This window comes from Cibotium barometz, chromosome 24 (genome assembly GCF_041138505.1).
Source record: "Cibotium barometz isolate CiBa-2024 chromosome 24, ASM4113850v1, whole genome shotgun sequence".
In the NCBI taxonomy this organism is placed as follows: Eukaryota; Viridiplantae; Streptophyta; class Polypodiopsida; order Cyatheales; family Cibotiaceae; genus Cibotium; species Cibotium barometz.
The window spans coordinates 9,925,523-9,940,978 of record NC_141069.1 but is presented as its reverse complement, the minus strand read 5'-3'; the positions used below and the strand labels follow the sequence as shown (position 1 = coordinate 9,940,978).

General features: G+C 50.9%; 1 protein-coding gene across 4 annotated transcripts; it reads right to left on the bottom strand.

Moving 5' to 3' along the window:
- Positions 1-257: 257 nt before the first annotated feature.
- Positions 258-13,877, bottom strand: LOC147624892 (pentatricopeptide repeat-containing protein At4g33990-like). Of its 4 annotated transcripts, XM_086818137.1 has the most exons (6): positions 13,740-13,877; positions 10,825-13,670; positions 10,593-10,727; positions 10,328-10,367; positions 1,838-1,893; positions 258-1,712 (listed from the first exon to the last, which is right to left on the bottom strand). In XM_086818137.1, the coding sequence occupies exon 2, from the start codon at positions 13,075-13,077 to the stop codon at positions 11,380-11,382; it is 1,698 nt and encodes a 565-aa protein (XP_086674263.1). In that variant the 5' UTR covers positions 13,078-13,670; positions 13,740-13,877; the 3' UTR covers positions 258-1,712; positions 1,838-1,893; positions 10,328-10,367; positions 10,593-10,727; positions 10,825-11,379. The 4 variants fall into 4 exon arrangements, with proteins under 4 accessions (XP_086674263.1, XP_086674262.1, XP_086674261.1 ...); XM_086818136.1 differs by lacking the exon at positions 10,328-10,367 and having other exon boundaries at positions 1,838-2,663; XM_086818135.1 differs by lacking the exon at positions 10,328-10,367.
- Positions 13,878-15,456: the final 1,579 nt, after the last annotated feature.

Sequence of the window (15,456 nt, the reverse complement as noted above, 5' to 3'; positions counted from 1 at the left end):
TCCACATGACACTCTTCCAGGGGTCATTCCAATCTTTTTGGATCACCAGTTAATGGGGTTAAAAGCACTGATTCAAGGGCTGAACTATACAAGAAAACCCTAATTTTAGATTGCAAGCCCTGAAACACAAACCCTACTTCAACATGCAAAAAGCTCTACAGAAGGGCTACCCAATGCATGCGAGAGCATCATCTTGATTAACACTAAGCAAGAGATTAACATTAATCCTACCTAACTTACAAACACATAGAAGATGATAGATGTAACCCTAACCTATTGTATATTGATGAATGCCCATTATACCATACTTCTTGGATCTAAAATTAGATCTGGTTCATACATGCTAACCTACTATGCATACAAAAGATGTCTTCCTGAATCCACAGCTTGGTCATGCTCTTCAAATGTTTGCGTTCTTGCCTAGAGTTGCCTCATGCTGCCTCTATGTGGGGTGTTCTTGCCAACACCTAAGAGATGCTTGAGTTAGGGCTGAAGCACTCTTTATATGGCGTACCTGGTTGGCTGCTGGTCATTTTCAGGTCGACTAGTAGTTTTCAAGTCCAAAAATATCATCAAAACAATGTTCATACTCTGCCCCACATTTGTCCTATCCATTGGCACATGTCCTAGGCGCATTTGAACACCATTTGGACCGCCAAAACTGATCCAATCTCCCATATCCGACCTTTTATCTTGCCAAGTTTTGGCTGCAGTGGGAAAGTATGTTCACGTGGTGCCATGCCTCAGCATGTGACATCCCCTCTTGCTATCTTACGTAACTTGCAAACACACAGAAGACAAGATATATAACCCTAATCTACTGTATAATGCTGAATGCTTATATATACAATCATTCTTGGCTCTGGACTTGCATCCAGTTCATGCATGCTAACCTACTATGCACACAAAAGATGTCTTGCTCAATCCTTACCTTGGTCATGCTCTCCAGATGCTTGCAATCTTGCCTAGAGCTGGCTTGGGCTGCCTCTATGCGAGGGTTCTCGCCAAAACCTGAGAGATGCTTGAATGAAAGATGAAGCACTCTTTATATAGGGTACTTGGTTGGTTGATTTCTTACTTTGCCAAGATATTGGCTGCAATAGGAAAGCATGTCCATGTGGTGCCAAGCTTGGGCATGCACGTGACAGAACTATAAAAACGCCATAGACTGCTACATGTCTTGAGCTGAAATGCCTTTGATTAATACTGATAAACCAAGGCTGCCTTGGGACAAAAACTTGTGCACTACCTAACCAACTAATGTTGCTCGAGGGTGATCTGAAGCTGCCAAACCTTTGTGGAAATAAGAGCAGCCTATTCCGAAAACTCCAAAATATTATCCTTGAACCTCTCTGCACACTTTACATTGAAAGATGTCATAATTCTGAACAGTCCAACAATGTGGTTGCCACCACAACTTTAACGGGCTTCCTCCTTCCTTTTTAAAAGGTGCCATGTAGTTCTCAACAAAAGCACAATAAGGCAGCAAAGAGCATGACACTACAAGACTCCTACTTGCATAAGAAACCTTGCAAAAGGAAACATGACTTTATGATGCTTCCTAAAGGAGACTCCGGAAGATCAATATAGTGAATTTGGGATCTTAGAAACATAGTGTCATCTTTTGATAGGAATTCTGCCTTTGAGAACTGCTGAGAATTTGTTCCATTCTTCTTATTTTGAACATTGTATAGCTTTTAGAGTAGAGACGCCTGCACCCACATACAAAACCATCAATGCTCTGCATTCAAACAAAGCAATCCAGCATTTAAAAGGAGTCTTCAACAATGTGAGGTAACCACAACTCTTATAAATAAAACAGCATATTTGAGCTTACTCTTGCCAGGAGGACAATATAACATCCCATGTGTCAACCAAATCTTGTAGATGTACCTTCCAACCAGCAGAGCCAATATGGTAAGTATAGGATCATGGGAGCTCTGAACCATCAAAGAAAGTATCACTTACATCTACCGGAATACGAGTAGTGCTATCGAATTCTATGTTAGGAAAGAATATACAGTAATCTATCTGGAGGATCAACAACACAAATAGCCCATTTTACGAATTGAGCTGTCCCAATGTGAACTGAGCCATCTTCTGAGAGTACCATCTTGCGCACTCCCAATATCCCAGCCATGGTCCCATGAGTGCAATACCTACAATCAGGAATACTGCTACCTAGCAGCCTGTCCCTCTATATAGTTTGGCCAATCATGCTCATTAAGACAGCTTAAGCCATAAACTAAATAGTAAAATGAGAGACACAGATAATTTTGGCAGCATTTACATATTGATCTGTGGGAGTCAATTAACGAAAACTAGGCTGCTTAACCAAAATCACAGTTAGGAATGGAGGCCCATATGCATGGTCTGATCTATGCTGTTTGAGCAAGTGTTTTGCATGGATGTTGTCAGGAGATTAACTCCGATGGCAACCAAACGCCGGTTTGTTCCTGAGAGTAAGTATGTCATAAGGATCTTCATGCCAATGGGACAAGGTCTTTGCAAGTTTCAACCTCAAGTATTGGAGCCACCGACGAGAGTTCCCATGATGTGATCTCAAGTAATAAGGAGACACTTTCCAGCTTGAAGGAAAGGACCTGCAGTGCTCGCAGCCAGACTAAACAGCCCCAAACAGAATCTGGACACCTAAGGCAATCCTGCAATGGAAAGTATTCAGAGCACCTGAGCAAGGCTCTGTGAATTTTCAATGTCCACAAAGATGCATTCAATACCTCTAACTATCCTTTAATAAGCACTTCATGTGATCATCTATTTTTCCCTCAGCATGGACCGGCAACATCTCATGGCGATACCCCTAAACATATAAAATCACAGAGTAGTTCCCCAACAGATCTACACAAAGCTGTACATGTGTTCCATTGCAAAAAATGATTTTCTCTTGTTTTTGCATAGCACACAAGCCACATCAAGCAACATGTTCTCATCCTATGAAAGAAGGCGATGGAAGGGGATTAGTATGGAGGTTGAAAGCCTACAGGGTTTTATGCTTCATTGCTTATGCCAAATTCTTTGAAAAGGGATGAAACCAACCCCATTAAGTAATACAAATTACTGTACCCATGCAAACCTGCAAAATCGCATGCTTGCACAACTACCACCACCACAAGAAAAGATGTAACATGTCGATCTGCTCCTGCGAGCTACGCCCCATCCCCCCCCTCCCGTCTACCCTCCCCCTGCTGCTCCTCGCCGTCACGCGCCCCCCTCTCCCCCCCACCCCTTGTCCCCCGCCTCTCCACCGCCTCTCTCCCCCGCCTCCTTCCTCGCTTCCTCCCCCGCCATCTCCCCCCCGCCTCCTTCCTCGCTTCCTCCCCCGCCATCTCCCCCCCCCCCCCCCCGCCTCCTTCCTCGCTTCCTCCCCCGCCATCTCTCTCCCCCCCCGCCTTCTCCTCCGCTTCGCGGCTCTTCCCCCCGCCTTCTCCCTCACCTCCCCCTCCGTCTCGCCCCTCCTCCCACCGCTAGCTCCCCCGCCTCAGCTCCCCCCCCCCCCCCCCCCCCCCCCCCCCCGCTCCGCCCCCGCTATCCTCTCACCTTCCGCCTCTCCGTTTCCTTGTAGGGCTGTGTCCCTCCCGTTGGTGACCCCGGTCTCTGGCCTTTTCCCTCTGGAGGACTCCATGGAAGCCGCTCCGACTACCCCTGCCGATTCCGGTCTCCGTCTGGAGTTCACAGCTGCAGATCAGCAGTTGTTTGTTTCCACAGTATCCGCTCTTGAGGCCTCCTCCTTGGTCTGCAAGATAGTGGGTAGCCGTCCGATGCGGAGAGAGCTTCGCGACCTTCTGCAAGGCAGCCTCGTTGGCGTGCCTGCCAAGATCGTCAGCGTCGATTTTTTGGGACGTGGCTACTACCAGGTGGATTTCGAGTCCCCCCAGGCAGCTCAGACGGTGCTGGCTCGGAGCCCCATTGCCCTCCGCTCATCCCGGGCGTTCCTGGCGCGATGGACTCACGGTTTCGACCCCGCTTCTGACCCGCTGGCAGGCGCGACAGGTTTCCCCATCACTATCTGCTTTCCTGGACTCCGCAGGGAGTACTTGCCCCTCTTGTCATCCATTGGCAAGGCATTCAGGCAGGTGGTGGAGACGCCTCAGACAACGGCCTCAGTGATAGCTCGGGCAGCAGGACTCCCGGCCATTCGTGTTGTGGTTCCGTCACCGGAGTCCCTCCCGAAGACGATCCTCCTCCCTTGTCTTTCTGGAGGACATCTGATACAGCGCGTGGAGTATTCAGGCCTCCCCGGCCAGTGCTACATCTGTCGGGAGATGGGCCACCTCGCACGCGCCTGTCCCCGCAAGGGGGTTCATCCTTCACGCTCCACCGCCTCTGGACCCCCTTCAGGAGGCCCGAGGGGTGGCCATCCACCTCAGAGACCGGACATCCCTGGCTCGTCTCAACAGGCGCCATCATCTGACGAGCAGGCCCCGGCGGAGGATGCCGCGCAGTCCCAGGAGGCTGGCGGAGGTTCGCCGGCGGAAACACCCGGCCCGCAGGGACCGTCGCAGACGCCAGCAGGCAGTACAGGCTGGCAGACAGGCGACCCCGGCTGGCGTCCAAGCACCTACCCGCACTTATGCTCCAGTCAGGGATAGGCGGCCAGCAGGTCCCACCCCGATGGACGAGGATTCAGTCTCAGTGCCCGTTGAGGCCGCCAGTGGAGCCCCCCACGTGGAGACCCTGCTCCCGCCTCCCCCCGCGGGGGGCCCCGCCCCCTCCATGGAGCAGATTCCTGAGGATCCCGGGCCGCACTCTGCGACCCCCGGCCCCTCTTCCCCTCACTCGGAGAGCACTCCTTCCTCCCCCCCTCTCCCCCCCCAGCCCCCCCCCTCCCGCCTCCCCCGGCGGCCCCCCCTGACACCTCTCCTCTGGCAGATGCCTCTCCATCCTCTCCTCGCTCTCCCCCCTCCTCTCCGCGAGCCACCATCCCTCCCTCGGCCTCTCCAGGATACTCCTCCAGACCACCCACTGCCCCGGGGCAGCGCAGCTGGGTAGGCCAGAGTTCAGTTCAGCGGCTGTTCCACCGCCACTCCGGGCCAGTGGAGATGGCGATCCTAGCTTCGCCCGCCACAGAGTTCTCTCCAGCCTCCCCTGGGGCCCCCCCGCGAGTGATGGGGCTCCCAGTGGATTACGGTTTTTTCAGGTGTCTCCAGCTGGATGCTGGCCCGTTCGAGACACTGGTCGCGCCCTTGCGAGTTTGCGTGGTGTGCCATCCCTCTCGTTCTCCTTCAGTGGTGAGCAGCATGGTGGCCTTCTCCTTTCCTCTCAGTGTTGCCCCAGACACAGCATGGGATTGCAACTCTGTAGAGGAAGTTTTGCGTGATCAGATACTGGAGTTTTCTCACCACTTCAGTGACTTGGGGCTCACGGACCTATTGCAGACCCGATTACACTCAGCCCGCATGAGCTTGTTTGGTATAGGAGATTGGCGGGCGGATCCGGTCCACACCTCAGTTGAGGCGGTGCTACTGATTCTCCTCCACGCCGCCCCGAGGGTGCAGCCGACCTTTAGATACATATATGCAGAGGATTGGTCTCACGCCTATGCCCTGGACAGGGCGAAGGTGGAGTGGGGCTGGACACAGAGACAGGTCACCCTCTTTTTGGAGAGACTCCGCACCCGGACAGACAGTGACTATTCTCCCTCCAAGCCGGCGCCCAAGACTCACAGAGTGGAGGACAGCTCATCCGGGCCGGCTGAGAGGGGTGAGCCAGTGGCGGCTGCTTCACCTGCCATAGCTCATCCATGAGGATCCTCTCATGGAACATCCAGGGTCTTGGTGGACCTCGCTGCTACATTGGTCGGGGCAGACTTCGCCAGGAGATCCAGAGGGCTCTCGTTGGAGGACCCATAGATATCCTTTTTTCATCCAGGAGCACCACCTTTCTGTCGGGCGTACCCGCACCTGCGGGAAGATCTTGCCAGGCAGGAGTCACACTTTTTGGTCACCGGCATATGGCTCCCAGGGGAACCAGGGTGGAGTATGCATCTCAGTCAGCGAGCAGCTTCTATCCGAGGTTGTGGATTCTGGCACTCTGGTCCACGGTCGAGCGCAGTGGATCATCCTTCGGGTTGGGGAAGACCGCATTGGCTTCCTCAACTTCTACGCCCCTAATGGGGCGACCGGGAGAGCTGAGTTCTGGAGCACCATTAGGCAGTCCCTCCCCATGGCAGACCATTGGTGCCTAGGGGGGGATTGCAACATGCTGGAGGATGCAGAGGACAGGATGGGGGGCAGCCAGGAGACCATTCATGGGCCGGAGCTCGCTGCCTGGGAGGAACTAGTGCTGCAGGTGAGAGGCCAGGATCCGTGGACTCTCTCGGAGTTTGGCAGGTTGCAGGGGAGTTTTATCTTTCTCGCGCTTGGATAGACGGGCCACAGGAGTTAACCTTTCCCGCATCGACAGGTTTTACATTGATGAGTGGGCTTGCGATAGAGGTGGCACTGTGGGTATACTTGCAGGCTCCTCGTTTTCAGACCACTTTCCAGTGCTTCTCGAGATCGATGACCCTACGAGAGGAGAGCGAGGCCAGAGCGTCCGGATTCCAAATTGTCTCATAGAGGAGCCCGAGATTGCGACCAGAGTTGAGCAGGTCTGGCAGGAGCTTCAGTTCAGGAGAGGAGACGGGGGTTTGCAGGAGATCAGTAGGATGCTCAGACAAGCTGCCCTGGACCGTCTGGAGGCTTTCAGAGAGCAGGAGAGGAGCCTGCGGAGGAGTCTAGCTTCCCTTCAGAGACTTCAGGAGAGGAAGCCTACGAGCCCTTGGATATCAGAGCAGATGGAGTCAGCTCGCACAGAGATCAGATCCATCGAGGAGAGGAGGGTGGAGTTCCGATTCCATGCTCGGGCTTCTTTTTGGACACAGGCTGGAGACAGAGTGACTCGAGATTTCTTTGAGGCAACAGGGCCTCGCTTCAAACGAGAGGGTCTCAGGCGTCTTCGGCAGGCTGATGGCCAGGTGGTGGTGGATCCCCCCAGGGTTCGGGCGATCGCCACAGATTTTTACAGGGATCTGCTCTCTGCTGAGCCAGCAGATGACAGGGTGAGAGAGGCTCGGGAGGCAGTCTGGAGCTTCACGAGACCGGTTGTGCCGGCCCATTTGCAGCACTCCCTTCTCTCCCCCTTCTCGGATATGGAACTGGAGGAGGCTCTTCAGGCACTTCCTCGGGGCAAATGCCCTGGAGAGGACGGTCTCTCAGTGGCTTTCTTCCAGAGGTACTGGGGTCTCTTGCATAGGGGTTTCAGATTGGCATTCCAGGAGATCATGGAGTCGGGAGACATGCCGGACAGCATGGCAGAGGGGTTGATTCACTTGATCCCCAAAGAGGGAGGAGACAGACTGGAGATTAGACAGTGGAGACCGATCACCTTGCTAGGCACGGCCTACAAGGTCCTAGCTAAGGCGATCAGCAGGCGGCTTCAGCCTCACCTTCCGGACATCATCCACTCCACGCAGACAGGCTTCATCCAGGATAGGAGCATCCTGGATAACATCTTCTCTTTCTGGGAGGCTACGGCTTTGGCTAGATTTCGGCAGGAAGATATGGCAGTGCTCCTTCTCGACTTCGAGAAGGCATATGATCGGGTGGACTGGGCATTCTTGGAAGGCGCTATGGAGAGGATGGGCTTCCCCCCTCAGTGGATCCGTGGGGTCTCTGCACTCTACACATCGGCTCATAGCCAGGTGCTGATACAGGGCGTGCGCGGAGAGAGGTTCCAGCTCTCGCGCTCGGTGCGGCAGGGGTGCCCTTTGGCGCCCTTTCTTTTTCTTTTTGTGGCGGAGGCCATGAGCACTTTCTTGACGGCACAGGATACAGGTTTGCGGGGCCTCCAGCTCCCCATCCGCACCTCGGAGAAGCTCCTAGACTCGGAGTTTGCGGATGACACTGCTGTCTATCTTCAGGGAGGGGAGGAGAACCTCCGCCGCTTCGCCTCAGCCATGGACAGGTTTTGCAGAGCTTCAGGCGCTTTGATCAACTGGCACAAGTCGTGTGGGTTGTGGGTCAGTTCTGTGCCCCCCCCCCCGACTTGGAGGCCAATTGATGGGTTTCAGCGGCTGCCCCCCGGCACTACAGTGCGCTATTTGGGATGCTATGTGGGCATTGACATATCTCCGGAGCAGCAGATAGCCCCCCTTCTTCTGAGCATTCGGAAGAAGCTTCTGTATTGGAGTACCGCTCGTTTATCTCTGGCTAGCCGAGTGGTTGTGGCCAACCAGGTTCGGCTTGCTACCATGTGGTACATCACTTCTTGCTGGGCCTTCTCTCGGGCGTGCATTGGCCAGGTGCAGAGGCTCATCAGGAACTTTCTTTGGTCCGGTGGCGACGGGCGGCCCCCCAGGGCCAAGGTGGCATGGGCTGTGATCACCCAGCCGAGGGAGAGAGGCGGACTGGGCATAGTTGATCCTATTTGTCAGAGCCGAGCTTTGCTTGGCAAGTTGGTGGTTCGTGGCCTCCTACCAGGCGCTGAGCCGTGGAAGGAGTTTCTTGTTTCCAGGATTCTCAGCCGCACTCCTTCTCTTAGCGGCCCTTGGACCCCCAGCATCAGGTGGATCTTTACAGAGCAGCGATCCAGAGGAGTGGGCCTTGGCTTCGAGGAGCGTTTTGCAGCTAGCCTTCTGAGGGCCTGGGAGCATATGAGGCCGTCACTCTTCCAGACTCCCCCGGGCACCGATGAGAGGAGCGCCTGAGGCAGCCATTGATCTGGAACCCCTTGATCCGACTTCCCAGTGGTCATATGGTTGGATCACGATCTCACGTGTCGTGGGGCCCGTTGAGTTCCGGCCCAGCCCAGTCCCTAGACGACTGGATATGTTTTCAGCAGCTGCCTCTAGAGGTTCAGGAGAGGAGACTCAGCGGGATGAGGGGCAGAGAGTTTGATGAGGCAGGACATTGAGGCAGCCATCCCCCGGGAGTGGCGGACTCCAGTCCAGGACCCTCCACCCCCACAGTGGATGGGCGTCTTTACTCGGCATGAGATCCTTCTAGCGGTCTGCGGCTCAGCAGAGAGAGTCGCCCCACTCACCTTTGAGGTGGGAGAGGGAGGCCAGCTTCAGAGGACCCGACTAGATTTGGATGAGTTCCAGGGTTGTATCTTTCAGAGGGTGCGGGTGGTCGGCTTTCATCAGAGACAGTGGCATGTAGACCCCTCACCGGCCTCGATAGGGGAGGACTATTCTTGGAGATTATGGGTTGGGACAGCAGGCCTCTTATTCGCCTTCAATGGGATCCAAGCGAGTGGCTTTGGCGAGATCCCTATTCGGCCCCTACCAGCCCAGGCACCCCCTTTTTTCAGTACACAACGAGGCTGGGGCAGCGGATGCAGAGGCACAGGATAGCGGGCACCCCGGCGGCGGCCGAGCATTGGCGGTGACAGGGGCTCTCCCATGCCTTCCTTAGGGACTTCTGGCAGCGCCTTTGGGCCAGCTTCCGGCCCCGGAAGGTGATGCTTTTTCTCTGGCTTACAGCGCATAGAGGACTGGCTGTGGGGGCTTGGCTAGCTTTTGGCAGACACCCAGCGTCCTGCCCTCGGTGCGGCCATGCACAGGAGTCGCAACGGCACTGCTTATGGGATTGTCCACAGGCACAGCAGGTCTGGCAGCGCGCTCTCAGGATGGTTTTTGCAGGCTCTCCAGGTGAGATGATGGCGACGTGGGGTGCAGTGGCTTGGGCCACGGACAGCGGCCCGGCCCTTGGATACGAGGACGTCCCTGGCAGTGTGACCATCCAGGTCTCTGACAGGGCGATGGCAGTGGTTTCGACGCCAGACTTCTCTTCGGCAGTCTCCCAGGAGGGGGACAGGCACAGATGGGAGATGATCAGCAGCATGACGGCTTGGCACATATGGAGAGCCCGATGCAGGGAGGCCATAGACCGCCAGGCGACTCCACCGGCGGAGGTCATACAGGCCCTCTGGGTGGACATCATTCACACCTTGAGAGGACACTGGGGGAAACTTCAGGGCGACTCGGATCGCATGAGAGGTCGCCGCAAGGCGTTCCTCCGCACTTGGCAGCCTGGCCCTTTCCTCATCGCGAGGGGAGAGGATGTCACTTGGCACTCCAGACCTCCAGTTTGGCTCTTCTCACCTCCCGCATGTACTACTAGGTAGCCCCCCCCAGAGAGCGGCCAGCCACGGGGGTGGAGCTCCGGTGTTCACTATGTTTATTATCCCTCCTTGTGAGGTGAGCTTTGTAGCCTTATGGCGTTTTCTCATTAACTAATAGAAGGATCGTTTTTCCCCCCAAAAAAAAAAAAAAGATGTAACACAAAAACCTTGAACATGAAATCAGGGAAGGAAAGGATCTGACCACTCAGCCATACAAGACAATGTAAGTGTACTCTTTCACCCTGTAGGAGCAATTTCAAACCCCGAGTCACAAGAAGCCAAGCATCAGAAAACATGTACTTACATGCACGCATGCATATGTAAACACATACATATAGTAGCCGAGTTTGCACACAGTCAAAGATACATGATACTTGAACTTACGCAGACAATATTGCATGTGCACATACAGACATCTGTATACACGTATATATTAACAGAAGTGCTTAATGTGAAGAAGTGTCCACCTGAAATGGAAGTACTAAAACAATCAAAAAAATGCCAAGCACCATTGCGCTGCTGTAATAGAAAGGCACCCAGCTGCTCATGGCCGAAGCTACCAGCAGCAGGATCAGACAAAATGAGTCGAAATGGCCAAAATTCTGCATCATCAAGTAGCATAAATAGCAGATGAGAAATTGTCTTTACACATCATAAACTTTACAGACAAAGCCCCTTTGAGAAAAGTTAAAGGCATACCTTCATCAACAGAGATTGTCAAGGGAAAATCTGTGATTGACACTGCTCCCCAAAAAATTCTGCCTGCATGCTGGTGCTGCTGTTGGAAAGCTTGACTGCATGTAATCTGCTCACCTTCTGTAAATATACACCACTGGGGAAGAGTAGCAGCATGACACCTCCAGCAAAATCAACGAAATGCTTGCCCTCATCCATTTTCCCAAATCGGAAGAAGCCACATTGCAATGCAAAAAGTGCTCAGCTTCCATGAATGACCGCTGGACAGGAAATAAATTCCACCTGAAAACACACTGTTCCCTGATTCTTCACAATTCCTACCCACATTCCTATGGCCTGTGCATTTAGGGCACAATGGTTCATCGCACTATCATCATGCAAGAATACCTTAGTGCATACCCAAGCTGACTGCATTATAACGGCCACCATCTTCTCTTTATTTCCAGGGCTCGTATTAGGGCCCATTGAAGCCATCCCTAGACTCAGTATGTGCACATGTATCAATGGAAAAGTGATGGATGTGACAAAAAGGATATCTCTGGTGTTGATTCCAAACAACTAGACAGGTTCCTTTTCCAGCTCTAAAGCTGGCTCCAACACTATTTCGAGTTGAGGCACATAGCCATCCTCCTTAATAAACTTATGTAACATATCCAACTTTTTATAGATGTGATCAGTTTGTGGGTTGATTTTGCCTCCCACTGAAAATTCATGTGCCTTGTTATCAATCTCAATTGAAGACCTCCCAGGCTTCCTCCATGCACCAGCCCTTTTCCTGAGCTCTTGGATCCTGTCTACGTCATCCCACATGTTGGCATCAGCATAGATGTTTGACATGAGCATGTACCCACGTGCTTCAGTGGGTTCTAACTCCATAACCTCATCAAAGCATACTCTTCCTATATACGGATTGTTGTATGTTCTACAGCTAGTAAGCAAAGACAACCATCCAACGATATTTGGTCGGACTGGCATAGTGTCAAGTATAACTTTGGCCTCCTTCAAATGCCCTGCACGGCCAAGAAGATCAATCATGCAGTTGTAATGCTCAATACTCGGTCTGATACCATAGTTCAGAGTCATAGATTGGAAGTGCCAATGGCCTTGCTGCAACAAGCCAGCATGGCTATATGAAGCAAGAATACTAGTAAATATGGCATTATCTGGCTTCACTCCCTGGTTTTTCATGTCCACAAAGCATTGTTCAAGCAAATCGGAACTCCCAAAGGCTGAGTAACCAGCCATAATGGCACCCCAAGCCTTCACATCTTTCTCCGGCAGATCATCAAACACTTTGTGTGCTTCAGCCAAACACCCACATTTAGCATACATGTCAATGAGGGAACTCCCCATCGCCATGTCAATGATTATCTCATTCTCCAAGATAAGGTCGTGCATTAGCCGGCCCTGCTTTATGGCTGCTATGCCACCACATGCTTTTAGAGCAGATAAAAACACAACTTTGTTGGGTTTCACATCATGCATGTGCATCCGCTCAAAGAGTTCCAGGACAACATAGCTATGTCCTTCCTGGGCATATCCTGTCATCAGTGCACCCCACGACACAACATCACGATGTAGCAACTCATCAAATACTTTGCGTCCCTCCTCTAGGTGTCCACATTTGGCATACATGTCAACAAGCATGTTTCCAACACCTATGAGCATCTCAGGGTCACTGGTAACTATCTGAAAATGTGTTAGCCGGCCATGATCGATAGCTCTAATGCTGCCACATGCTTTCAAGACACACAAAAAGGTGACTTTGTCTGGCTTAATGCCACTCAGCTGCATACTTTCATACAAACCAAGACCCTTCTCGGCTCTTCCAAGCTTGGCATGTGCTGAGATTATTGAATTCCAAGTGTACACGCTTGGCTTCAAGACCTTGCAAAAGGCTTGGTCTGCTTCTAGCAGACTTCCACACAAGGTGAACAGCCGAATGAGGTGATCCGCCAACACAGAGATTGTGTCAAATCCACCCTTGACCATAAGAGACTGCACTTGCCTGGCAGCAAGCAGATCTTTCTTTTTAGTGCATCCTTGCAGAAGATCGTAGATGATGTCCCTTGGTATCAAAATTTTCTGTTGGTTCAGCGACTCCGCAATCTGAAGTGCCTCATCTAAGCATTTTTCATAACATATTCTACTCAAATGCGTGATAGACTTGACTGATCGAAAACCCGCAACCCTCACACCGACCGTACAAGGATGAATACTGCCAAAGTAGAGAACATGGCTATTCCAGAAAGGCATAGAGCTATTTCAACACGAGCACAAAAGTGTCCCTAGATGGGTGTCTATCTGAACTCGAGACAAATGAATGGTCATGGACATAAAATTAAGGCTAAAAGCCCTATCAAAACATGCATCTAACAACAAAGACTAGAAGAAAGCTCCACCTGAAAACCTGCACAGTCATCAAGAGAATGCCAACCTTCCTTCGAGCATTGCCCCCTATACGGTGACCTTCATACACTGCGTCCTAGGGTTTCTCGATGGTTTCTCACAAGGGCTCCATACCAATCGCCAGCCACCCTTCCAAGACAGTTTGGATGCGTCTCACCTGTCAGGAGATGAACCGCATTATCCTCCGCCTATATCACCTGGCTTGCACCTTCATAGCTATCGCCACCAAAGATGCAATTTTACCGAGACTTCTTTTTGCGGATCACGGAGGATGATTTCCTTCAGAGAGCCGGCTAATTACTATAGCATAAGTCTCGTGCCATGCCATTGCGATTGGGTAGATCCGAGTCTCATCCCACCGCCCTTAGAGTGGAAACTCGGAAGGTTGAGGGCATTGCTAAGGATTGCAGTCAAGAGATCAAGACGGAGTAGCATTACACCTGCCCCATATACATATTATAAGCTTAGGAGCCAAAGGAGGTCAGCAACATAACAAAGAGCGGTCTTGCCTGGAAATTTTGATGCATGGATCATTGACTTGCTAGACCTAAGCCTTTTATTGATGGAGCTACAGCGACCTCCTACTCAAAGAGCGCAAAGCTTGAACCTATAACCTTCTATTGATGGAGCTACAGAGACCTCCTACTCAAAAGAGGGCAAAGCTTGAACCTATAGATGGTTAAATTTTCTTCTATATTTCTTCTCTTCCTTACAACATAAAGAGATAAGAGTATATATAACTTAAGGGAAAAGAGAAGGTGGATTAGCCTTTCATAATGCCTATTGTTTCAACACGTCATCATCTTGATAGTGACTCAGAATAGAGCTTGATACGAGTTTAGGAGCCTAATTGTTATTACACTAGATGTACAAAGAGCCAAAGCAGTGTTGAATACCTAGCAATGATCTAGGTGTGTGCATGTCTACGAGGATTATATATCCAATGGACAGATTGAGATATGATGGGTATATAACCCATCATTATGCTTACGTGATCAAAGAAATACAACAGAGTGGACTTGCTTTGAGGAGACACTTGGACATAAGCATTGGGCAGATACTATGGATGAAGAGATGGCTGCATTAGATGCAAATGAAACATGGGAGTTGGTGTCTTTGCCTAAGGAGAAGAAAGCAATTCGATGTAAGTGGGTCTATAAGGTAAAGCACAATTCAAATGTGTCTATGAGAAGGTATAAGGCAAGATTGGGGAGGAATCCACATGCTTTGAGGAGGCACTTGGACATAAGTATTGGGCAGATGCTATGGATGAAGAGATTGGGGAGAAGTCCACATGCTTTGAGGAGGCACTTGGACATAAGCATTGGGCATATGCTATAGATGAAGAGATGGCTGTATTGGATGCAAATGAGGAGCCCACATACTTTGAGAAGGCACTTGGACATAAGCATTGGGCAAATGCTATAGATAAAGAGATGACTACATTGGATGTAAATGAGACTTGGGAGTTGGTGCCTTTGCCTAAGGAGAAGAAGGAAATTGGATGCAAGTGGGTTTATAAAGTAAAGCTCAATTCAAATAGGTCAGTGTAAGCAAGTACAAGGTGAGATTGGTAGCCAAGGGGTATGCACAAACCTATGGCATTGATTATAAAGAGACCTTCGATTCGGTTTATAGGATGGCAATTGTGAGAGAAATCATTTTTATGGGTGTAAACTAAGAAATGGTCTTTACATAGGCTGAGTCCAGGAGTACTACCATGGTAGCATGTGTGGTAGCTTGGTTGTAGAAACTACTACATATATGAGTGAGCCTCTGTATAGGGTTGTTGTCATATATTATGACAACATGAGCAATATATAGTTGGCGAGCAACCCAATGTATCATGCTGGAATGAAGCACATTGAGGTGCATTATCACTTGTGAGGAAGAATGTTTTAGCAGGTGATGTGGATTTGGTGTATGTTAGCATAGAGGATTAGACTGTTGTATATCGAGCTTAACTAGAGCGAATATTAGTGACACAGTAGGATGACAACTCCGCACTTACGTCACTGGCATGGTTGGTAAGATTATGGATGATATACCGCTAGTCGTTCTTACAGGTTGTGTGACACTTCAGTGTATTTGAATTATGGCATAATTATAGCACCAGCTCAGGTAGTTAGGTTCACACTTTGGACTGACCTTTGTATGTTATAGCAGGAGAGTACTTTTTCTTATAATATGTACTCTTATCTTTTTATGTTGACATATTCACTTAAG